Source organism: Crassostrea angulata, chromosome 10 (assembly GCF_025612915.1).
Source record: "Crassostrea angulata isolate pt1a10 chromosome 10, ASM2561291v2, whole genome shotgun sequence".
Classification (NCBI taxonomy): Eukaryota; Metazoa; Mollusca; class Bivalvia; order Ostreida; family Ostreidae; genus Magallana; species Magallana angulata.
In genome coordinates this window covers 27,758,006-27,778,136 of record NC_069120.1, presented here as the reverse complement: position 1 = coordinate 27,778,136, position 20,131 = coordinate 27,758,006, and the positions used below count along the sequence as shown (strand labels likewise).

The following is a 20,131-nucleotide window of genomic DNA, read 5'->3' as shown; positions in this document are numbered from 1 at the left end:
TACGGAAGTGTCACTACTTCAACCTCGTCAAATATCAATACATGTAAACATAGTTAACAACGAGATATTGACGCAAAACGCAACTTAAACAATTCTCAGATAGTAAGACTTAAAGGAAGGAGTGTTTTATGCCAAACTGTATCTGCATTAAGTTTACACCACTTGTTCCTTTAATAACATAACAAAATGAAGTGACGTACGTCTTCAGACATGATCCATCTGACAGTTTAAATATATCCGTTTGCGTCTTTCCTGATCCGTCGATAACCACAGGGGACCGATAGTGAGAGCGGTTGTCAACATGCACCAAAGGTGATAATGAATTTAATATGTTGAAAGAATCTCCTGCGGCGTGGTTCTGTAGACTGAGCAGTTAATCGGATACATTTTATTCAGAGGCTGCAAAATCAATTTATTCCACAATTTTCATTTTTGCAAAAGTGTAGTGGAGTAGAGGATATTATGCCGGTAAAAATGCAGAGATCTAGTGACAGGGGGATGGATAATCTTCTGTGCACTTCTTTTCAGGCCATAAATGAGTACAATCAATCGCATCTGGTGTTTGATTTGTACATGGCGGTCATTTCAGGAGAAACTCAGTTAGTTAGGAATATTCTGCTTTCCCATCCAGACGTGGATTTCAATGTTCTTGTGAAAGGAGCAACAGTACTGTCACTGTCGCTCTACAAGCGACACTTCGACATTTTTGGCTTGTTAATGAGGCATAGCGAGAAAAGCAGAAAATTGAAGTTGAACATATGCAGCAAAGATCATCTGAATCGTATTGAACCACCCATTATCACAGCTTGCAGAATGCATTTTCTAGAAGGTGTGGTGGCTCTAGTGAATGCAGGAGCCGATTTGGATGCAGTGGACAATAATGGTCACACAGCATTGTGGGTAGCTTCTCGACAGCAAATGCCAGATCTTGTGGAGTATCTCATCTCAAATGGTGCTAGTGTTAACAAAACTGACCGTTTTAATTACACCCCTCTTCTCACTGCCTTGACCTACCGAGTAAGTTCAATCATCACCAAGACTCTGATCTTGCATGGAAGCAATCTGGAAGGTCCGAAAGTGTCCATCATGGCTCAGCAAACCCCGCTTTTCTGGGCAGCCAAGAGTAAAAATATTGAAATTGTTCGTTTAATTTTGTGTGCAGGACTACCCACTTCGGAAATCAAGAGTGTTCACAGAGCGTTACTGATGGATGGAGAACTGGACACTCAAATTTTGACCCTGTTGAATTCAGAATACCAGAGGCCGCCACTTCTTCGACAGATTTGTCGGAGAGTAGTGAGAAATACAGTCAGCAAAAGCTGCAAAGGAAAAGACTTCATCAAGCATATAAATGCTTTACCATTGCCAGTCATCATGAAACAATATCTGACCTTAAGATAAATTCTTTTATGTCTTTGATTAGATATTAGCTATATCTATGTGCTTCAAGTACAATGTAAAAATTTAGAATTAGTGGTGTTTGTTGATAAGTATGCATGTTATAATCTTGCCTATGAATTAATTAAGTCTTTAAAAATTGTCAATTATTTATATGTTGGCAAATGATTTTTTTTTGAATAGCAATTTATTTACAAAATTGTTTCTATTTTCTTTTTATGAATAGAGATTAATTATTGAGTGTTCATTTACAGAAATATACTTGTTATTTCCTAGTCATACAACAAATGTTATTTTCAATATTAACTCTCTGTTATAGTATTTTATTTTGAAATAATTATTGCAGATTTTTATCAGTTTCATATAGCAATTAAAAATTACATCATTGATTAATTAGCTTATTAATTTCACACATTTACTTATCATGCTTATTAAATAGAGTTTAGTATTTATGAACATTCTAAATCAATGGATTCAACACATGTATGACCTTTTTTTACCATGAACTTTTGCAATTTCTTGTCTGTTGCCAATTATTGAAAGAGCATTTCAGAGCTTTATGATGTCCATCATTTAAAATGATGTGCAGTAAGAGTTTAAGTGTGTTTTGGTCATTATAATCATTTGATTGTAAATCTTATCTTTTCAACCCCTAGCTTTCTTGCAAAACATATCATTAAAATGAATGAAAAAATGCTAAATCCGTAGGAAAATGTTCTAATTATTTGCCCTAATTAAGTTCAGGTACCAGTATTCACCATAATATCTGTATATATAGAGAAGTTAATGAGTATATAACTGTAAAGGAGTTGATGAGTACTGTATCTTAAGACAAACGTAAGGCAAAGAAGTGCAGGAACTTAAAATGTCATAGCCCAAAAATAACGGTGTAGACATATCACGTAACACCACACAAAACCACTTATGACTGAAGGAAAACCTTCCCACACAATGCACACAGATATACATGTATACTGTACCGATTCATGCAAATTATTTAAGAGGCAGAGCTTATTATATCACTAGCAGTCATGTGCAAATGCATAACCGGTAGTCTAGTACTTGGCTCTCTCTTAGGGGATAGGTATAATTTGCAGATCTGCAATTTTTTCCCCCCAAACCCCTAAAATCGACCTCCTATTGCATATGTTCACACAATCTCCCAATTTGAACTCTTCTCTCACGTGTTCATATTCTGCAAATGCCATTAAATGTTTAGTATGTGTACTGTTCATATTTTTACCAAAAATGTTCTAGAAAAACAGATTTCTTTACCAAGACTGCGAATTTATAAGCAGTCTAAATTGAATTGTTTTATTAGTATCCCCTGAATTCTACAAATTATTGCCATTTTAATTCATTATTCATGTATATTTTGTGTCTGACACATGCAAGCTGGAAGATTTGATTAAAAATGCTGGATGTATCTCAGACGTCATAATTTTTTTCAAAAACTACCAATAGGAGTTAATGGAATTTTTGATATTTATATCTATATAGAGCTGTTATTCAATGCTTTGATTATTTATGACTAATTACCTTAAATGTTACAAATTTTGTCCATTTTAAGTAAGGGAAACTGCCCTTTTGTCACGTACAACTGTATGTGCTAATTATTAAAATGTAAGAGAAGTCGGCTAGTGCGTAATTAAGAATCAATTTAACTTTATTGAACTGTAAGCTTCGATTTGAAAGTTTTTATTGAGCGACTGCAGCTTGTATGTTCTTGTGTTAATTTTCATTTCCTTTAAAATATTGTAATTAATGAAAGTTTTTGATTTTTTTTAAACAATGGTAGGTACTTGACCTACACTGCTAAATCCATTAAGTTTTTTACGAGTGAGAGTGGTATAGGCATTGATGAGAAAGACATTGTTACTGTTTTTTTAATAAACTTTGCTGCTTTTAAACCCTGAGGCTAACCAGAATGAAAGTAGAAGACTTGCTTTAATAAGAAGAATTCAATCTCTAAAAATTTAACATTTTAAATTAGAAAGTCTACAAATATGATTTTCACTTTGAAAAAAAAATACATCTAGGATGTTTACATGCATGAAAATAAAGAATGTACCGTAATAACGACATACATGTATTACCTGGTAAAAAATTATGGCCCTAATAATTAAAATATTTCCTGTCTTGCTTTGGGGATGGTGCGTGTACTCATTAATATAAAGCTGCATGCTTCTGTTTGAGTGAAATAATCGGATATACGAGATCAACATTTTTTTTCCCATAAAGTTGGTTAAACCAATAATTTCCTTGTTAGTTCTAAAATTACTTAAACATGGTTTGGCTGTGTGTTCAAATGACAGGTATCAAGACATGGTGCTCAGTCAGTCTGGGAGATATATGTTCATGTATATACATGACGAAATAAAATTATGAATTCATTTCACACAATGTGCATTTTTTTCTGTTTGGATTTGCATGTCTCGTTTTATTTTATTATGATTTTTTGTTGTTGTATCACATTCAGGTGACATTAAAAGCTTAAAGCTAAATACATTAATTTCGTTGTTATTATAATGAAAAATTACCGTAATGAGAATGGATTTTAAATTGCAATATTTTATCAGAATGAATTTAATCACTGAAAGAAACACGAGGAATAATGTACAAGATGCCAAATATACTGTACATGTTTAAAAAAATTAACTACCAGTAAATGGAAAATTGTCATGGCCTTCTTTCATTAACAGTGTAATGACAAATTGGACAAAATGACAAATTTGTGTCAAGTTTTCTGTGTATTTGGATTGGATTACAAGGAGTATTATGAAAGGCTTTGAAATATAGGAAAAGCTAAATAAGAAATGCAATATAATTTTAAAGAGTATAGTTTACTTATCTGAGATCTCATAAGTGTTGTTAAAGGTCTTCAACCTTTGGACCATTTTCAGAGCCAGTATCCACTTTGACAATGATCTTGGATCCTATTACACATCTGCAAGACCTACAACTATGTGCATGGCCTGCAAAGCCACCTGATATGTATTCCTATTCAGATATTAAAAAGAAATTCTTGCATCCCAGGCTTTTTTGCCTACAAAACATTGACAATTTTTTTAAGCATCAAACTTGGTATTTTAATTGTTTGCTACTTATATGGGGGTATTTCATGAAAGATGCATCAATCAACTTTATTTTTTTTTTTTATCTGAGATCTGGTTGTGTCGTTCTACACACACACTAATTAGTGTTTACATAAAAATAATAAGATATACCATTAAACCACATATAAAAAGGATAAGTTTACCATTTTTCATCCTTTATTTCAATATATTAAAAAATATATATAAACATACTTTATAACAGTTTACGCACAGTCATTTTTACAATTCTACACACTCACAATAAAAACTCAGCTCTCTCTCCAACATAAAATACATCATTATGAAACAACTGCCATTGTAAGTTTGATGATAGGGATGATAAAATATCAATGCAATGGTTTTGAGGAATGAAAGTGCCAAGTCAAAATTTGTAAAGAAAAATTACAATATGTATGTAGTTTTGTTAACTTGTACATGTAAAATTAATGATGTCAAAATCCACACAACCTCCTTTTAAAAATAATCTAAAAATGAAGTTTTAATCGGATTTACTTTTGAAGAAACACTTATTCATGGAAACATTATTCAAAAACTTGCATTCATGACATAAACATATTTCATCTTGCACGCACATGAATGGACCAAAATAAATATCTACATGCATATATTACTATCATTTTTGGAAGGAATGTAAGACTAGGAAAAATATTGCAAAAAAAAACAAACTCTAGTCTACTTAAATTAAAATTATAATTTATACAATGTTTGATGATTCTTTCATTAGTAAAATTCCACCAAATGCACACTGCAGCACACTTTAGATTTCTCAGAGAAAAAGTACAATGGTATATAATATGAATCAAATATCTTTAAAGCTAGAATATTAAATCTTATTCTAAACCAAAGCTAGTGATTTGATCTTACTGTCTATGTGATGATTTAAATACAACATATTTTTAGAAATCTCAACAGATACAACAACGAAACTGAGAAAAACAAAGAAAAGCAAGGAATATATGCACCGATTAAAAGCAGAATTAAGATATGCACACATATTGATAGACAGATACGGCCTACAGCAGTGGCTGTATCTTAATCCTGTGACAAACATCCCAAGCTTACATGTATTTCCGCTTATTACATGTTTGAAATAAGCAGATGGTTTTGATTAATTAAGCATTTCATAAGGATTACAAACTTTTCCTTAATATATCCGCAGTGTTCATAAAAAAAAGTAACTGTCAGATGAATTGCATCTTTTAAAATAAATGCACTTGCATACACGAGATAATTTACACACAACAAAAATAAAAAGATGGCAAACTGGTAACAACAAGGACTCAGTACCAGTACTCTAAACTAACATTGTTTGACAGTACACTCAGTAAGTGTAACTTTAAAATGAGAAGTACGTTAATTGACTTTTTAAAATCCTGTAAACATATATACATTTACATTTGAGATTAAAACTACTGCGCCAGGAAATTCAAACATGTGCATTATGCATAAAATGATCACAAAACACAATTAATGATAATTAGGTTTTTTTTTTAAAAAATAACTTAATATGTACATTTAAACAACAGAGACATCTTTTAATGATGCGTAACAATGATTCCGAAAGCATTACCGTCACCCAATCAAATCTCAACTATCCGATCACATGACACTTCAATATAATTGCCTAATTCTGAAAAGTATTCTTTCAATAATGTAACAAACACTGTAGTTTGTGTAGGGTTCCTATAAAATAAGGCAACGCTACACATATCTTGTATCTTAAAATACTCGTATATTAAACATGTAACAATGATTTTATGAAGTTTCTTTTGAAAAAAATGGGTATAATGTCACTTCGCAAATACTTGAGCTATGCATTGTCAACTGGAGTATGAAAAAAAATGTGCAACATAAACCAAATGAAAACCTACGCAATGGTTTTGATAATGAAGAAACACAGAAAACAAAATGAGCTCTTTTTACAATATGGTTACAAATTAAATTGTTCAAAAATGAAAATCTCCCTCAATCTGTACAAAATTCAAAAAATCGGAAAGAGTCACAAAAGATGTGCAAAATCCAGAAATTCAAATGAAAATGACATGGTAACAAAATGCCCTACCTGCAACAAAATATTCACACAAAAAATGGAAAAGAGCAAAATTTGAATACATTAAAAAGCTGCATCAGTAATAAGATAACAAAAAAAAGTCTTAGAATCTGGAATGACGATTGTGAAAATTTTTCCAATATGAGACATAAACCTTTTTACAAAAGCAAAACTTTTCTTTGCTATACATAATTCAGCTCTCCTCCATGTTATAGTATTGATGAAAAACCCGCTCCTGTTTGCAGCACATCATGGCATAGTACGTGTGGGTGAGGAGTTTGGGGAAACGGGAGGTAAAGTAACACACAAACTGGTCGGGCACTGCTCCCAATGAATTCTTCACTTCCTCTGGCAGTTCCCTATAGTGGTGTTTCTGTAGAACAAAAAACTTCATGAGTAAATGACAACAGCGAAGGCCTTCACAAAGTTAGTCTTTAGAATATATTTAAATCTACTGCATACTCTCTACTTTATTTCCCAAGATATTATCTTGTATAACCAATGTACATAAAGGTACTGTGAGCAAGCTTACCGTACAAATGATACCTCCAAACATTAAAAAAAAAAAATTTTGCTGTACTGCACAGAAATATACTTTGCTAATGGAATGAAAACAGAAAATTTTGGGCAAGCATATAATGTAATGAATTGGTAATGGCAGTTTCAATATGGGAAGCATATAATTTCACTTTAAGATTAAATTGTGTCACAAATATAAGGATATGAAGTGAAAAATTGTAGTAAACAATTATTTTGAGTATTTCAATTTGGGAAAGTTATGGATGCACTATTTTTCTTCCAGTGACCTTAAACTTGCATAAAATGATCAAAGTTCAAGGTCAGGCCATATTTTCAGTTCACAATCTTTGTGTCAAGTTTTAACTTCTTATCAGTTTCCATTACAAGATATGGCAAAATCTGCAATTATGCATTTTTTGTGAGTGACCATGAACTTGCACAAATGACCTTGTGTCAAAATCAACACATTTTCAGGTCATAATTAAATACTGTTAAGTATTAAAGATTCTTGTTGGTATCTAATTTCATATATTAAAATATGCTCAGAAATAAAACAGTTACTTTCTATAAATTTCACTGATACCCTCATACCTTGTTCCTCAGAGCTCTCAATAAATCTCTCACATTTTGTCCTTTGTATGTTCTAAACTTCCTCAGATCTACAACAACAGATATTCATATACATGAACATGTACTGAACATAATTATGTAAGTCTTATAAATAAATGCACTTTCTATTATTATATTGCCTGTGTGCATGTATACATGTTCAACAAGAAAAACTCTAGACAGCATGCAGTACCATAGATAGGATTTGTCACAGTTCATCTAACCCTTTTAAAGAACCAATTTTAAACAATGTTTTCCTTCTTGTATACAAAGTTGTAACACACTCAGTTTATTATTGTTAATCATATCTGCAGAGATTATTGAGCATACACGTATCCAAATGACAATCTCAACATGTTCATGCGTTTAATAAAATTTACTGGTCGTATATCGTACCATTTTGAAGTTCCACAGTGATATGTCTCCTCCAATCAAACTTGACCACCTCCAGACCCCCACGTTCCAAGTGCTGCACAACATCACTCTCTGCAGCCTCTTTTTCAATTCTGTCACTAACATCCTGATCAAAAATAAATGTATTAAATCATTTTAACACACATGCACCTGCATTAATGTATTTTCATTAATAGTTCTCCAATCTGTGAAGAATCATTAATACGATGGATAAAAGGTACATGTATTTAATGTACCTGAAAAAACATGAGTTGTCTTTCCCTGCTCCAAAAGAAGGGATGCTGTAGCACCGTTTTTGCTGTTGGCCTCTCACTAGGGTCATAGCTAATCATTTTCTCAATGAGATTTCTTCTTAGATATCCCTCTGAAATAAGTAATTGAGACCAACACATTGAACACGTAATTAATAATGAAATTGATTACAATACAGGAACAGTCAAAACTTGTTAGCTTAAAATCTGTGGGAACAAATTGTGGTAAAACTTCAAGATAACACAAGACTCTCAATACAGATGGTTTAAACACAAAAAGAAATTGGTTGCAACTTCCCTCTCGCTTCGACATAAAGTTTCTGAGATACAATGTACTTATGATCCAAATGTGGAGATTCATCTGTAACACTTTTTGGCCCAAATGCTTAAGTTTACAAGAGCTAGTCCTGGCTTTACATGTAGGCGCTAGTGCTGGGTTTATGTGTGTGTGTGTGTGTGAGTACTTAACACGGTCAGTACCTGTCATGGGCAGACCGTCCAGGCTGTGATCCCCCGACAGAATGTTCGCCTGTCTCCTCAGCGAGTCTCCAAACGGATGCTTCCCCTTCGTCAGCACGTAATAAAACACGCACCCTACTGAGAATATGTCTACAGCACAGGTCTGAAAAAGAAATTATTTGGCTCAGTTCTAAGGACTTTAAAAAGTGCATTGCATTATGTACTTCATGTCCTATTTGATTAAATCCACCCCTTTGGTATATGACAATTTTTTTTCATTTTCATAAAAATGTGGGGTTTTCCCTCACAAAACTCACAGGGTAAGGGTAAATGGTGAGTAAATTTGGATGTTTTCTTTGTATTTCTTTAATTAGATACATGTACAGCTTACTCCACTTAAATTGAAGTCGCTTATTTTGAATTTACACTTATTTTCAAATAAATATAAATCCCCAGTTTTAGCCTCTTAATTTCTTTGCATTAAAATATAAACGGTAATAATGAAATCTGATATTTTGAAAAAATCGCTTATTTTGATGCCCCTGATCGGTCCCTAAAGGTGATGAGTTGTTTTTATAACGGTTATATTGAAATGCTCCCTGGTGGTTGGTGACAGTAATTATGCCTGACTGACCGGTTGATATACAAAGGTGTGAATTGATAAGTTCTCACCTAATGTGTTTTTATACTGCTTTTACAAAATAAAATGCATTCACTGTTGAATTATTTCTTTTCAAGTACATACGGACGTATTGAGGCTAGGCCTAAAATGGGACTTTATCTTTGGGCACTAAATACAAACTAATTATGATTATTGATAAGAAAACAAAGCCTAAATCTGAAATAGCTAAGGATTTTGGGATTAACTCGAGTATGCTGACAATAATTTACAAGCAGCGTTCAGCAGTGATGAAGCATTTAAGTTTGATTATAGTTACCCAAAACGTAATTGAATGCGATCAGGGAATTATAATGAGGTTGAAGATTGTCTTTTACTTTTTCAATTAAACTTTCAAATACTATTATTCCATGTTTAATGCTTGTATCCATTAGATAAGCGATGATCAAATTCATTTGTCCGGGTTTGTTCTTCTTTATTTAGGATCAGGATTGAACTTTTACAAAATGGAGGCTTCATGTCAGTCGATTTCGCTTATGTTGAATTATGAATATATTGAAATAATTTTATTGGCCCCCTTAATTTCAATATATCCGGATTAGGCTGTACATGTATTCACTCTACTTCTGTCAAGGATAGGCCTTCAACAGAAATAAGTGAGTTCATTTTGAATTAGAGCAAGGATAGTGTTACTCAATAATAACAAGCATAATAATTAACAATGGTGCTAATGGATTTTAGCTGTATTACATATGCAAAACCAATTACATGTATATAGTTATCACATGTCTAGCCTTCATCCACAGTATTCTCTCTATTTCAATCATTTTGTTCAAATCAACACCTGTATTTGATGAATACAGTTTAACTAACTATAATATTTCACAGCTAGGTGTTCCCAACATTAATATAATTTTACTGTGTGATATTTCATTCACAGAAGGCTTTTTATAAATATTTTTAAAAACATCTTGTTAATAACAAGGCTCTTAATCTAATAACATAGGTGGTGTGAAACAAGATACAGTAAAACTTGTATGAATGAATACAGATCTAGTGAATCAAATTTGAGCAAAGATTTTGGGTGACGCTGTCTATGTCCTTTTGATCTCCATAATCAATGAACTAAAAATCTTCACACAATCATAATCTTGACATTATCTTAAAGCTTTGCTTAAAAATGTAAAGTAATTAATATCACATGAAGAACAACTAAAACATAACTCTTTACCACTAACACTCTAGTAACAATGATCACTGCATGCTTACCGTCCTCTGTTCTTCATCCAACATTTCCGGAGCAATCCATCCCTCTGTGCCGGCAGCTCCGGATCTTCGTGAAAATGATATCCGACCTGCAGCCAGCTTCTTACAGAGACCAAAGTCAGATATCATGACCCGGATCTGACCTTTAGAGTCTGGCTGAGACAGCAAAACATTGTGTGGTTTTATATCTCTATGAACTGCAAAGATAAGCAAAGTATTTACTACCTGAAATCTACATAAAATTTTACTAAATTTGTTTTATGACTACCGACATGTAAACCTACAATGTACATGCAATTTTTAACAAACTAATGCCGAGGTTTATGGACAGACAGTTTAAAATATATAAAGTTCAGCATTAACACATACACTGTTTATTGGCATACAGAATGTTTACTGGTATGTTAGAAATGGACAGCACAGCCAATGATAAACCAACAAATAAAACACTGCTTGATTTGAATGATCGCCTTCCTGACCAATGAGAAACTTTGAAACACTTTATTTCATGAACATACCAAAGTTTGAAAGTGTCTGCTTACCAATGTCTAATGAGTGTAAATAAGAGATCCCAGACATGGCCTGAAATAAGATATCAATGGCGTCCATTTTGTATGTGTATTGTGTCTTCCCCGTGATGAGATCCTGAACTGTGGCTAAACACAGTTCCAGCGCTATGTATCTAAATTGACTGTCTGCCTCCTGTTCAATAAACAAAACATTTAAGATATATTTTCTATTTCCTTGAAAAAAACAACAAAAAAAACATGACTGGCTCAAAATATGTACTGTTCAATCATTTTTATTCGTGGGGGTCAATGTTCATGGGGAGCCAAAATTTTCGTGGTTCGTGGGGACTTATTATCATATGTAGTGTAATCAGGATAATTTTAATAAATATTAAACAAATGATTGTGTACAGATTCGTGAGGATGGTATTCATGGGTGAGGGTTACCAACAAAGGCCACAAACATTGGTCCGCCAAGAACAAAGATGATTCCACAGTAATTTAATTCAATTTTGAAAAAGATCCTGAATTCCATTCTCATTATTTTGCATTTATTGCATGAAGGATAGGGTCAATTTTTTTTATTTACACTGAAAAAAATTCACTTTACCGTGCAAAAGTATCGGATGACATTGGAATGTTGATCGGATTCTCTCAGCAGTTCCACTTCTCTGTCAGCAAATGTAAAGCACTCCGGTAGCAGACGTTTCACTGCTACATCTCGGTTGTCAAATCTGCCCCTAAAAATTCAATTTAGAAATTTTGATATCATCTTTGATAAACTGCCATAAAGTTTAGACAACATACAAGATTCAGAAAAGCAAAATCTAGCTTCATTTAATGAAGATAAAGCCAAAATTCTTCAAATTCTTTAGATAATCAAAGACTGAGGAAATGTGATATAAGAAATCAATTTGAATTTTGGAGAAGAGTCTTACCTGTACACTATTGTTCCCTCACAGCCATGGCCTAACACACATTTTGGATTATAGAAGATTTTTCCAACTTGGTAGTGACCATCTGGCACAGCTAACAGAAAGAAAATCTTTATTAAATGAAAGTGTACACATTCACAATATTAGTACCGGTACCCATTTAATCTTTCTTTACAACTTAGTTCAGATATCTATATATGAAAACCATGAATTTATCTTCAGACATAATAATGCATTTAAAAAATTCAATTATGGAAGTTGTTAACAATCTCTTTCCTGTCAAAGATGTTATTTGCTATAATTTTTCACTACTTTTTCTTGACCTTTAACCTATAGCCTAACCCTTGACCTTTAACCTTACCCTCATAGAGTTCAGAGGACGATGGCCTCCCCTGGAGAGAGGTCTGGGCAGACTGCTGTTGTTTGTCCCTCTCTCTTTGTTCCTCTATCTGCTTCTGCAGCATGATCTTTATGGACTGCTCCGTTCTCTTAATAAAGAAAACAACAGTCAATAATACAAAATCCAGGTACAAGTTAAACAATGCATAACCCTCACAAAATTTTGTTTTCTCTTTGAAAACTGAATCAATTAGTCAGCTTTCCATAAATTTGTAACAAAGTATACACATGTATCTTTAATGATGGCTTGATTCTTATTACAATCAATAAATACTATGACCATTTGACACAAGATATCACAGTAATGAAATGAATAACACTTACCTTTGGGAAATAGTAAACAACAGCCACAATGGTAATGAGGGACAGGGCCACAGTGATGGTGAACTTGACGTCAGAGCTCAGGTACTTCATGACCATGCTGTTGTCTGCGGCGGACACTGTGGCGTTACTGTGACCCCCCTCCTCACTGAAGTTTGGGGGGATCACTATCTCCTCCCTGGAGCGGTCCTCGATTTGGAAGGCGGGCGAGAACCTTGACATGGCTTTGTCTGGCACCTCGTGGTAACCTACAACGTATATCATATAATGTAATCTAACAATTAATAGTTGTCACAGGTTTTTAGGTTGTGTATTTGCCTTGAATATATATGCAAATTCATGAAATCCATTAAGTACTGGACAGTAAATAAGACTGCCCCTATTCTAAACATTTGGGGGTTGAATGGTGTTCAATAATTTTTTATTCTGTTTCATGTTTTTTCTTCATTTTCTTTTTACAGCTTGATTCTATACATTTCTTTCAAACTTAATATTTTATAAATTGAACAATTATTAAAAAAATATTAATTGTTTTACTTAATTAAGTTTCAAAATTAATGTAATGACTAAATCAAGATATGAGATTGATACATATCTACTAGGCCTATTGTTGGAAACATCATCACCATTTTTGCTGTTCGTTAATTATCTCATGCTTTTGTTACAACATCCTTGTTAAAACCTAAATGGGGGGAAAAAATTGGCTGCCCTACCAGCACATGTATAAATAATCAAATTTTGATCAACTTTAATCACTGGGGGGGGGGGGGGGGTCCTTGACTACGTCTGTAAATATATTTCTTGTCTGTAAATGTATTTTTTGTGAGGCATGAACATTGAACTTCTGATTTTGGCCTTAAGTAAACCTAAAAACAGTGAAAATCTTATACTGATTGTAAGCATACCCAGTATCATGATCTCTGGCCGCCGGACAGTGTGGGCGGTGATGGCGTCTCTATGGGTCCCCGGCTCCTGATGGTCTGTTCCCTGCTTTACATCCTGTGGTAGGTTAGATATGCCAGGTCCTTCCAGCAATAAGGGACCTTGATTTTTAGGCTGCAAAATACAATGCATACATATATCAACAAATGCTACATTTTGTCAGAGTGATTTTGATAAACATATTATGACAGGTTGCATTTCTTGCACATCAAATGAGCAAAGTTATTTCCCTTAATGAAATTTTAAAAAAAATGTTGATTGTCACTCTCAAGGTTATCAAATGCATACAATGCATTACAAATGACCATGCTCAAATGTATGCATTATTTTCAATACAATATTTTTTCCCCTTTTTTCCACACAGGTTTTAGAAATAATTCGATAATAAATACTTACAGCAACTGTGACTGTAGTTTCATCCACCAGAGAATTGGTGGCAAAAAAGCCATGTTCATATTCACCAACATACAAAGTAGGGCTAAAAAATAAATTCCTTATCCATAAAAATTACAGGTAAATATGTATCACTGATGACAGTTTTTCATTTCACTTAAAAATAACACTTCAAATAAATTTCAAACTTTGTCCATGAATGTAGCATCATAATGAATTCTTTTCATTGTTCTTACAAAAAGACTTGCTGTTTCCCATGCAGCAGAAACTTGTTTCTCCAGTGTTCTGAAGACAGTTGCCCTGTGAGGTGGTCCAAAGTCTCAGGGGCAAAACTGGTAAAAGGGACCTTCTGTAGGCCATCATGGTCCATGGTGTACATGGCTACCACTGGTGAGCGGAAATCTGTGTACCACAGCACATCCCCTATAATGGTTTGGAAAATACATACTGTACTAACATATTTATTTTAATGAGAATGTATCAACCACAAGTTGCATTCAATTCAACCCTGTGGCCTCTGGGTGTACAGAATTCACCTGAGGAAACTCTTGACTAATAGTATACAGATTAACTTATCATTAATTCATTTACATTCAGTGAACATGTGTCCAGATTGTTTGGGCTTATCCAAATCTATAATTATAACTGCCTACTGTTACACATCACAGTAATGAGTATATATGATATGCTGAGTCAGTTCTTTTAAGAAAAACTCTTGTCTAGGTTGATTACAAAGCAGGCTATATCATCATACCTGATTTGTTGTCCAGGGTTACAGCAGTTCCGGTTGAACTAGCAGTGAAATGCCGCAACTCTGCAAAAATAAATTTCAAATAGAAAAAAAAAACGCACTTTATAAACTTGACAAAGAGAAACTTTTTAGAGTATAATCACTTCCATTTACACAAAATATTAATTTTTCTAACCATATTCCTTGACTTCTCCTACATGGGATGAATAGTCCATAAATGTAGCATTCCATCTGCAAAACATTAAAAGAGTCATGAGGCTTCTTGTTCTACTAGCTAATGATCCAATCAAATTCGACAGAATAACATCCATAATTTCCATACCTTTTTGACCCGGTTTTACTGTCGAACATGTTGATGGTGTATTCCGTGCGGCCGATGTAAATGACCTTCTCAGCACTGGACGGACACATCTTCTGAGTCCCGTCGCTGGACAGGGTCTGCATTTTGGCTCCGGTGGTCACATCAATGGCTATCCAGGTGTCCTTCTTGTGTCCTGGTACAATTGTAAAATATTAAATAAATTATTTTATAAAATAATAAATTTGGTAAAATTAATTGATGGCTTCATAAATGTTAGGTACCAGATGTTGTTTCATTATCAATCATTTAAAACACTATTTTTTCTTCTTTCAATTTAACTCAGAAAACATTTAAGCTCATCAGGACTACCAATTTTTTAAAATTTGGAAAATTAGTTGTATACTACACGCAAGTTACTCTCCCTTACCTGTGTATAACATCCCTTCATTGCTCTTACAAGGTGAGGCAGTGACCAGCTGGGGGATAGTGAAGGGCAGCTTCTTAATCCCCTCTCTTCCATCACTCAGCGCATACAGGCTCCCGTCCTTGGGGTCGGGGAGGAAACTCAGTCGTCTGAAATCACAGTGTGCAAGTCATTAACACGGACTGTATATGCGACATATGCCTCATAATGCATATTTGCCAAGTGATAAATAAAACTAGTGCAGAATTTTTTTGTCATTTCTCACACTAATATTTACTTACCCTACAGCTGTAGGAACTTTGAGCACTGGTTCTGAAAAACAAAAGGCTTAATTAAGAATTATTCAATCAATTTCTTCAAACAAATAACACAATCTAGCAGTGATGATGTCTTTATATATTTTAGCTCTGTCTGACTTATGTTGTGTTAATCCTGGATTCTACTGATCAATAAAAACAAGATAAAAACTGTCAATGTGACAGCAAACGGGGTTTTCTTTTGTGTGAACAGTATTCATGGATAAATGTAACCTATACAAGATTGATGCAATATTTTGCAAAAAAAAAAATGACTAGGTTCACAAACCATTGTGCAAAAATTAATTTCCAAGAGCAAGGAGTCATTTCTTAAAATATCATTTCCTCCTACAACAGTTACAAACTGGTTTGCAATGATCAATTTCTAAAAGCAATGGTTGCTCATATTTTTTTTCCTAATAATTATAACATGCTTTTGAAACCAGATTAAGAGTGTATCAACTGTTATAAAATGAGACTCATTAGTATACCACTGTTAATTAAGTAAACTTGCCTTCATCCAGCGACCACACTATCTTGCCCGTGGACTTGCTGACTGCATGGAAGGTCCCACTCAGTGTAGACACGTAGATCAGCGACTCATGGACAGACACAGGACTGTGCTACAAGATATACAAGATTATCAACATTAATATCTAACACATTTAACTCAGATGTCAGGAAATAAACAAAATGGTTTTGCTGTACGTATGCTGAATTCATGTGTAAAAGCATACCCCAATCAATGTCCAAAAGAAAATGTTACTAAGGAAAACATATCTCATATCATTTGGTGTTTTTCTTCTCTTTTTGCCATGCATTCAGAGATAGTTATTAATAAAATCAAAAAAGATTTAGGAAAAGTCTAGAATACAATATTGATAATGAGAGACAGATAACGGAGGCCTCACTATATGTGTTACCCAGTCTCTGATAATAGAACAGGAGAAGAAATTTCTAGAAACAATTCTAAATAAACCTGAAAAGGTAAACTAAAGAAAAAAAAACCCAGATGCTACGATGTTTGACATGTTTTAAAACATCTGTTACAACCTGTATGGTTAGCCCACTAAAATTTGAGGCCTCTGTGTACACAGTAAATGTGCTACATGTAATGCAAAATGTGTACCAATCGATTTAAGAGTATGATCTGTGTCCTAACATAGACTCCCCGAGTCAACACTATAAGATCAATGACCCAAAGAAATATAACAGGTGTGGATTTTTTGTTTGTTTTCCTTTCAGCAGAAAATCAGAATAACTGAAATATTCATTGACAGATAAAATGAATATAAGAATATAAACACATTGTGTGTTTTTGAAAGTCAGTGGACCATGAACAAGGTCACACTAATGAATACTTTATCTCCGAAAGAAAATATCTTTAAAAAAGTCATTGACTTAATAGTGCAATAAACTCTGATAACTTGCTTTAAAGTGCCCCATGTCAATGATTCCACATATTGGTAAAATCTGAATATGCATACAGGCATGAATATCTTTGTGAAAGAAATTGGATAGAAGTAGATCACTAGATGTAAGAGTTTAATGGCATGCAATGCGCAGGAGAAATGATCGACAGTTGATCTACAGATGAAATTAAAAATTGGAATTTGAAAAGCAATGATGTGACATACACTGAAATTTCTATAAAATATGTAGAAATATAAACATGAAAGTAATTGAAGTAGTTGTAGTTAAATAAGCAAGAAAACATGTTCATGCAGATACAAATATTCATCATAATTTTGAGATAGATTTCCATTTCAGAAATACATAACATAGGTTTTATGGTATGTCTATTATTTTTCACCTTGGGTTCTTGTAATTAAAATATTGAAGAACTATAATCATCATATGTTTCTATTTTTTTTCTCACAATTTTTTTTTTAAAATTTTGTATTTTGTTCATAGTCAAATAAAAACAACAACAATAAAAAAATTTTGAACTTCCTTCCCTGTATCAAAATTAATTAATTCTGATACATGCATTTGCCTGATCAATGTTCAATAATTAATCCATCTGAAACCTGATTATTCATCTAGATGGAAACAGTAAATTGATTTTTTACTAAATATACCTAAACAATAACTGACAGGTATAAACAATATATAAATCAACCTATGAAAAATATACCGTTACTGATGCACCAGCTATCAATTGGATAATAACGTAATAACTGTTTAAAGATATTTTTAGATCTTGACTATATAATTGTTATTTAAGAATTAAAATCAGAAATACTGGTATATTAAAAGGGACTTAGACATAACTTTTAAGACATCTAAAATTAACTTTTTGTAAAAGTAAGAAGACATTTAGAAAACATCCTTATTCTTATTTTAATTTTTTTATTGCTTATTATTTTATATAATGCACTTCTATTTCATTTAATTTTTTCCTAAAGACACAAAAAACATTTTGAATTCATTCTGATGCCGAGTACATTTTGCTTGCATTCAAATTTAAATGTGCTTTCAGCATAAAAATAGAACAACATAATGGTCATCTAAGATTGAACATAAAATTTTAAATATGTACACTGTTAGTAGTAGCTAAAAAAAACATTTTATATTGCGTGCCTGGTTCATTTGTTGCTGCTAACAGATTTTGTGTCATGCTTCTTTTTTTTCAAATCCATGTGAAAAATTGAGCCATTTAATGGTGGCTCACTGCACCATGAAAAGTTTCTCAAATTAGCAGAAAAGTGCCTAATTATGAAAGATAGTCTAATGCATTAGAGGTATAAAACTGAAGTGAAATAGGCAACAGCATATACAAAGTCCACAAAATAAGATTTCCAAGATTGAATAATGATTCAGTAAATATGAACAAAGCTCCAGGCAGATTCAAACTTGTGTTCTGTAGTTCATGCACAAGCCTGATGTTATAACCACTGAGCTATGCTAATATTCTACCAAAACAAATGATCCATCAAATAATGTGACAAAATATTTAAATTGCCATCTCGTGATGTAGGGTTGTAAAAAGTATACTCAATACTGTGGGTCATGATGTACATGTAGTAAGCTGCCTTAACATATAACAAGGCATTCCTGCAACTTAAAAATGCATTATAGCTTATAATATATAACAGAAACAGTGTATTATTCTTTCTCAACTTATTTGGCTGTCAGGAAATAATTCATTATTTACAGTGAGACTCAGTGTATAAAAAAATTGATATAATAATATATTCTAAAGATACAAATTGTATATCATCATTTAAATTTGTGATGTAATGAATGATGTAACGGGTATATGTATTACATAGACAAAGCACTGATTAATCCATTGTATGATAAATATTTATAGCCTGTCCCAGTTTACAGTTGTCCTTGCTCTATGACAATACATATATCTGCCAAAGAAGTACAATATTATTGAAATTGAATCATAAGATTCTTGATTTCTTCATTAATACTTTAATTTTATCAATATTAACTGAAGAACTGTAAAGATCACAAAACAGACTGAATTGAATTGCAAACACAGACAATTAGCTTTTTAAAACATATAGCAAGAACCCGTCTTCTTTGTAATTTTAGTATTTCAATATTTGCTTATGAGACATGCTGATCAGCTGATATTGTCACATTCATATTGAACAATAAATTAAACCACTGTCAGTTTCTTAAGGACAGTCAATGAAGTCATCTACATGATAAAAACAATAATCATTCAGTAAAACTACATCACCTATGATACATGTAAAATGCAAGAGATATAAAATGATGAAATACAATCTGAACCACTGAACCAGCTGATCAGTACATGTGAATACATACATGTTAAACATTACCTGTAGTGTTTTTGCCACTGTTATTAAACCTATAAGGCTTAATAAAAACACTCCAGTAAGCTTGAGAAAGATTTTACACATGTCTTCTTGTTTTCTTTCGCGGTATCATCTCTAATTATAAAAGCAAAGCTACGTAAACATAGTAAACAAAGTGGATGATGCTGTTATCCTTTCATGCTTCCTTCCCTTGAAAATGAATATTCCGTACAAAAATAATCTGCATTTTGATTGGTTGAAATCCAAAGGTCAACTAAGGTTGCGAAACAAATTATTGAAAATTTAAAGTATATTATACTATTTATCTGCTGCACATATTTTAATCCAAATTTTAAGTATTTCAATACTAATGCTTATTT

The 20,131-nt window shown here is 32.8% G+C and overlaps 2 protein-coding genes across 2 annotated transcripts; one reads left to right on the top strand and one right to left on the bottom strand.

The window, feature by feature from the left end:
- The first annotated feature begins 26 nt into the window (after nucleotides 1–26).
- LOC128166536 (histone-lysine N-methyltransferase EHMT1-like) lies at nucleotides 27–3,902 on the top strand. Its single transcript, XM_052831774.1, has one exon. The coding sequence runs from the start codon at nucleotides 463–465 to the stop codon at nucleotides 1,399–1,401; it is 939 nt and encodes a 312-aa protein (XP_052687734.1). The 5' UTR covers nucleotides 27–462; the 3' UTR covers nucleotides 1,402–3,902.
- A 750-nt stretch (nucleotides 3,903–4,652) lies between these two features.
- On the bottom strand, nucleotides 4,653–19,964 carry LOC128166813 (serine/threonine-protein kinase/endoribonuclease IRE1-like). The gene is made up of 21 exons (XM_052832201.1): nucleotides 19,776–19,964; nucleotides 16,487–16,595; nucleotides 15,958–15,988; nucleotides 15,680–15,825; nucleotides 15,274–15,445; nucleotides 15,127–15,182; nucleotides 14,955–15,014; nucleotides 14,437–14,623; nucleotides 14,204–14,285; nucleotides 13,771–13,921; nucleotides 12,869–13,113; nucleotides 12,507–12,633; nucleotides 12,149–12,239; nucleotides 11,821–11,950; nucleotides 11,244–11,403; nucleotides 10,705–10,898; nucleotides 8,838–8,979; nucleotides 8,343–8,470; nucleotides 8,089–8,212; nucleotides 7,675–7,742; nucleotides 4,653–6,937 (listed from the first exon to the last, which is right to left on the bottom strand). The coding sequence occupies exons 1-21, from the start codon at nucleotides 19,854–19,856 to the stop codon at nucleotides 6,758–6,760; spliced, it is 2,664 nt and encodes an 887-aa protein (XP_052688161.1). The 5' UTR covers nucleotides 19,857–19,964; the 3' UTR covers nucleotides 4,653–6,757.
- Nucleotides 19,965–20,131: the final 167 nt, after the last annotated feature.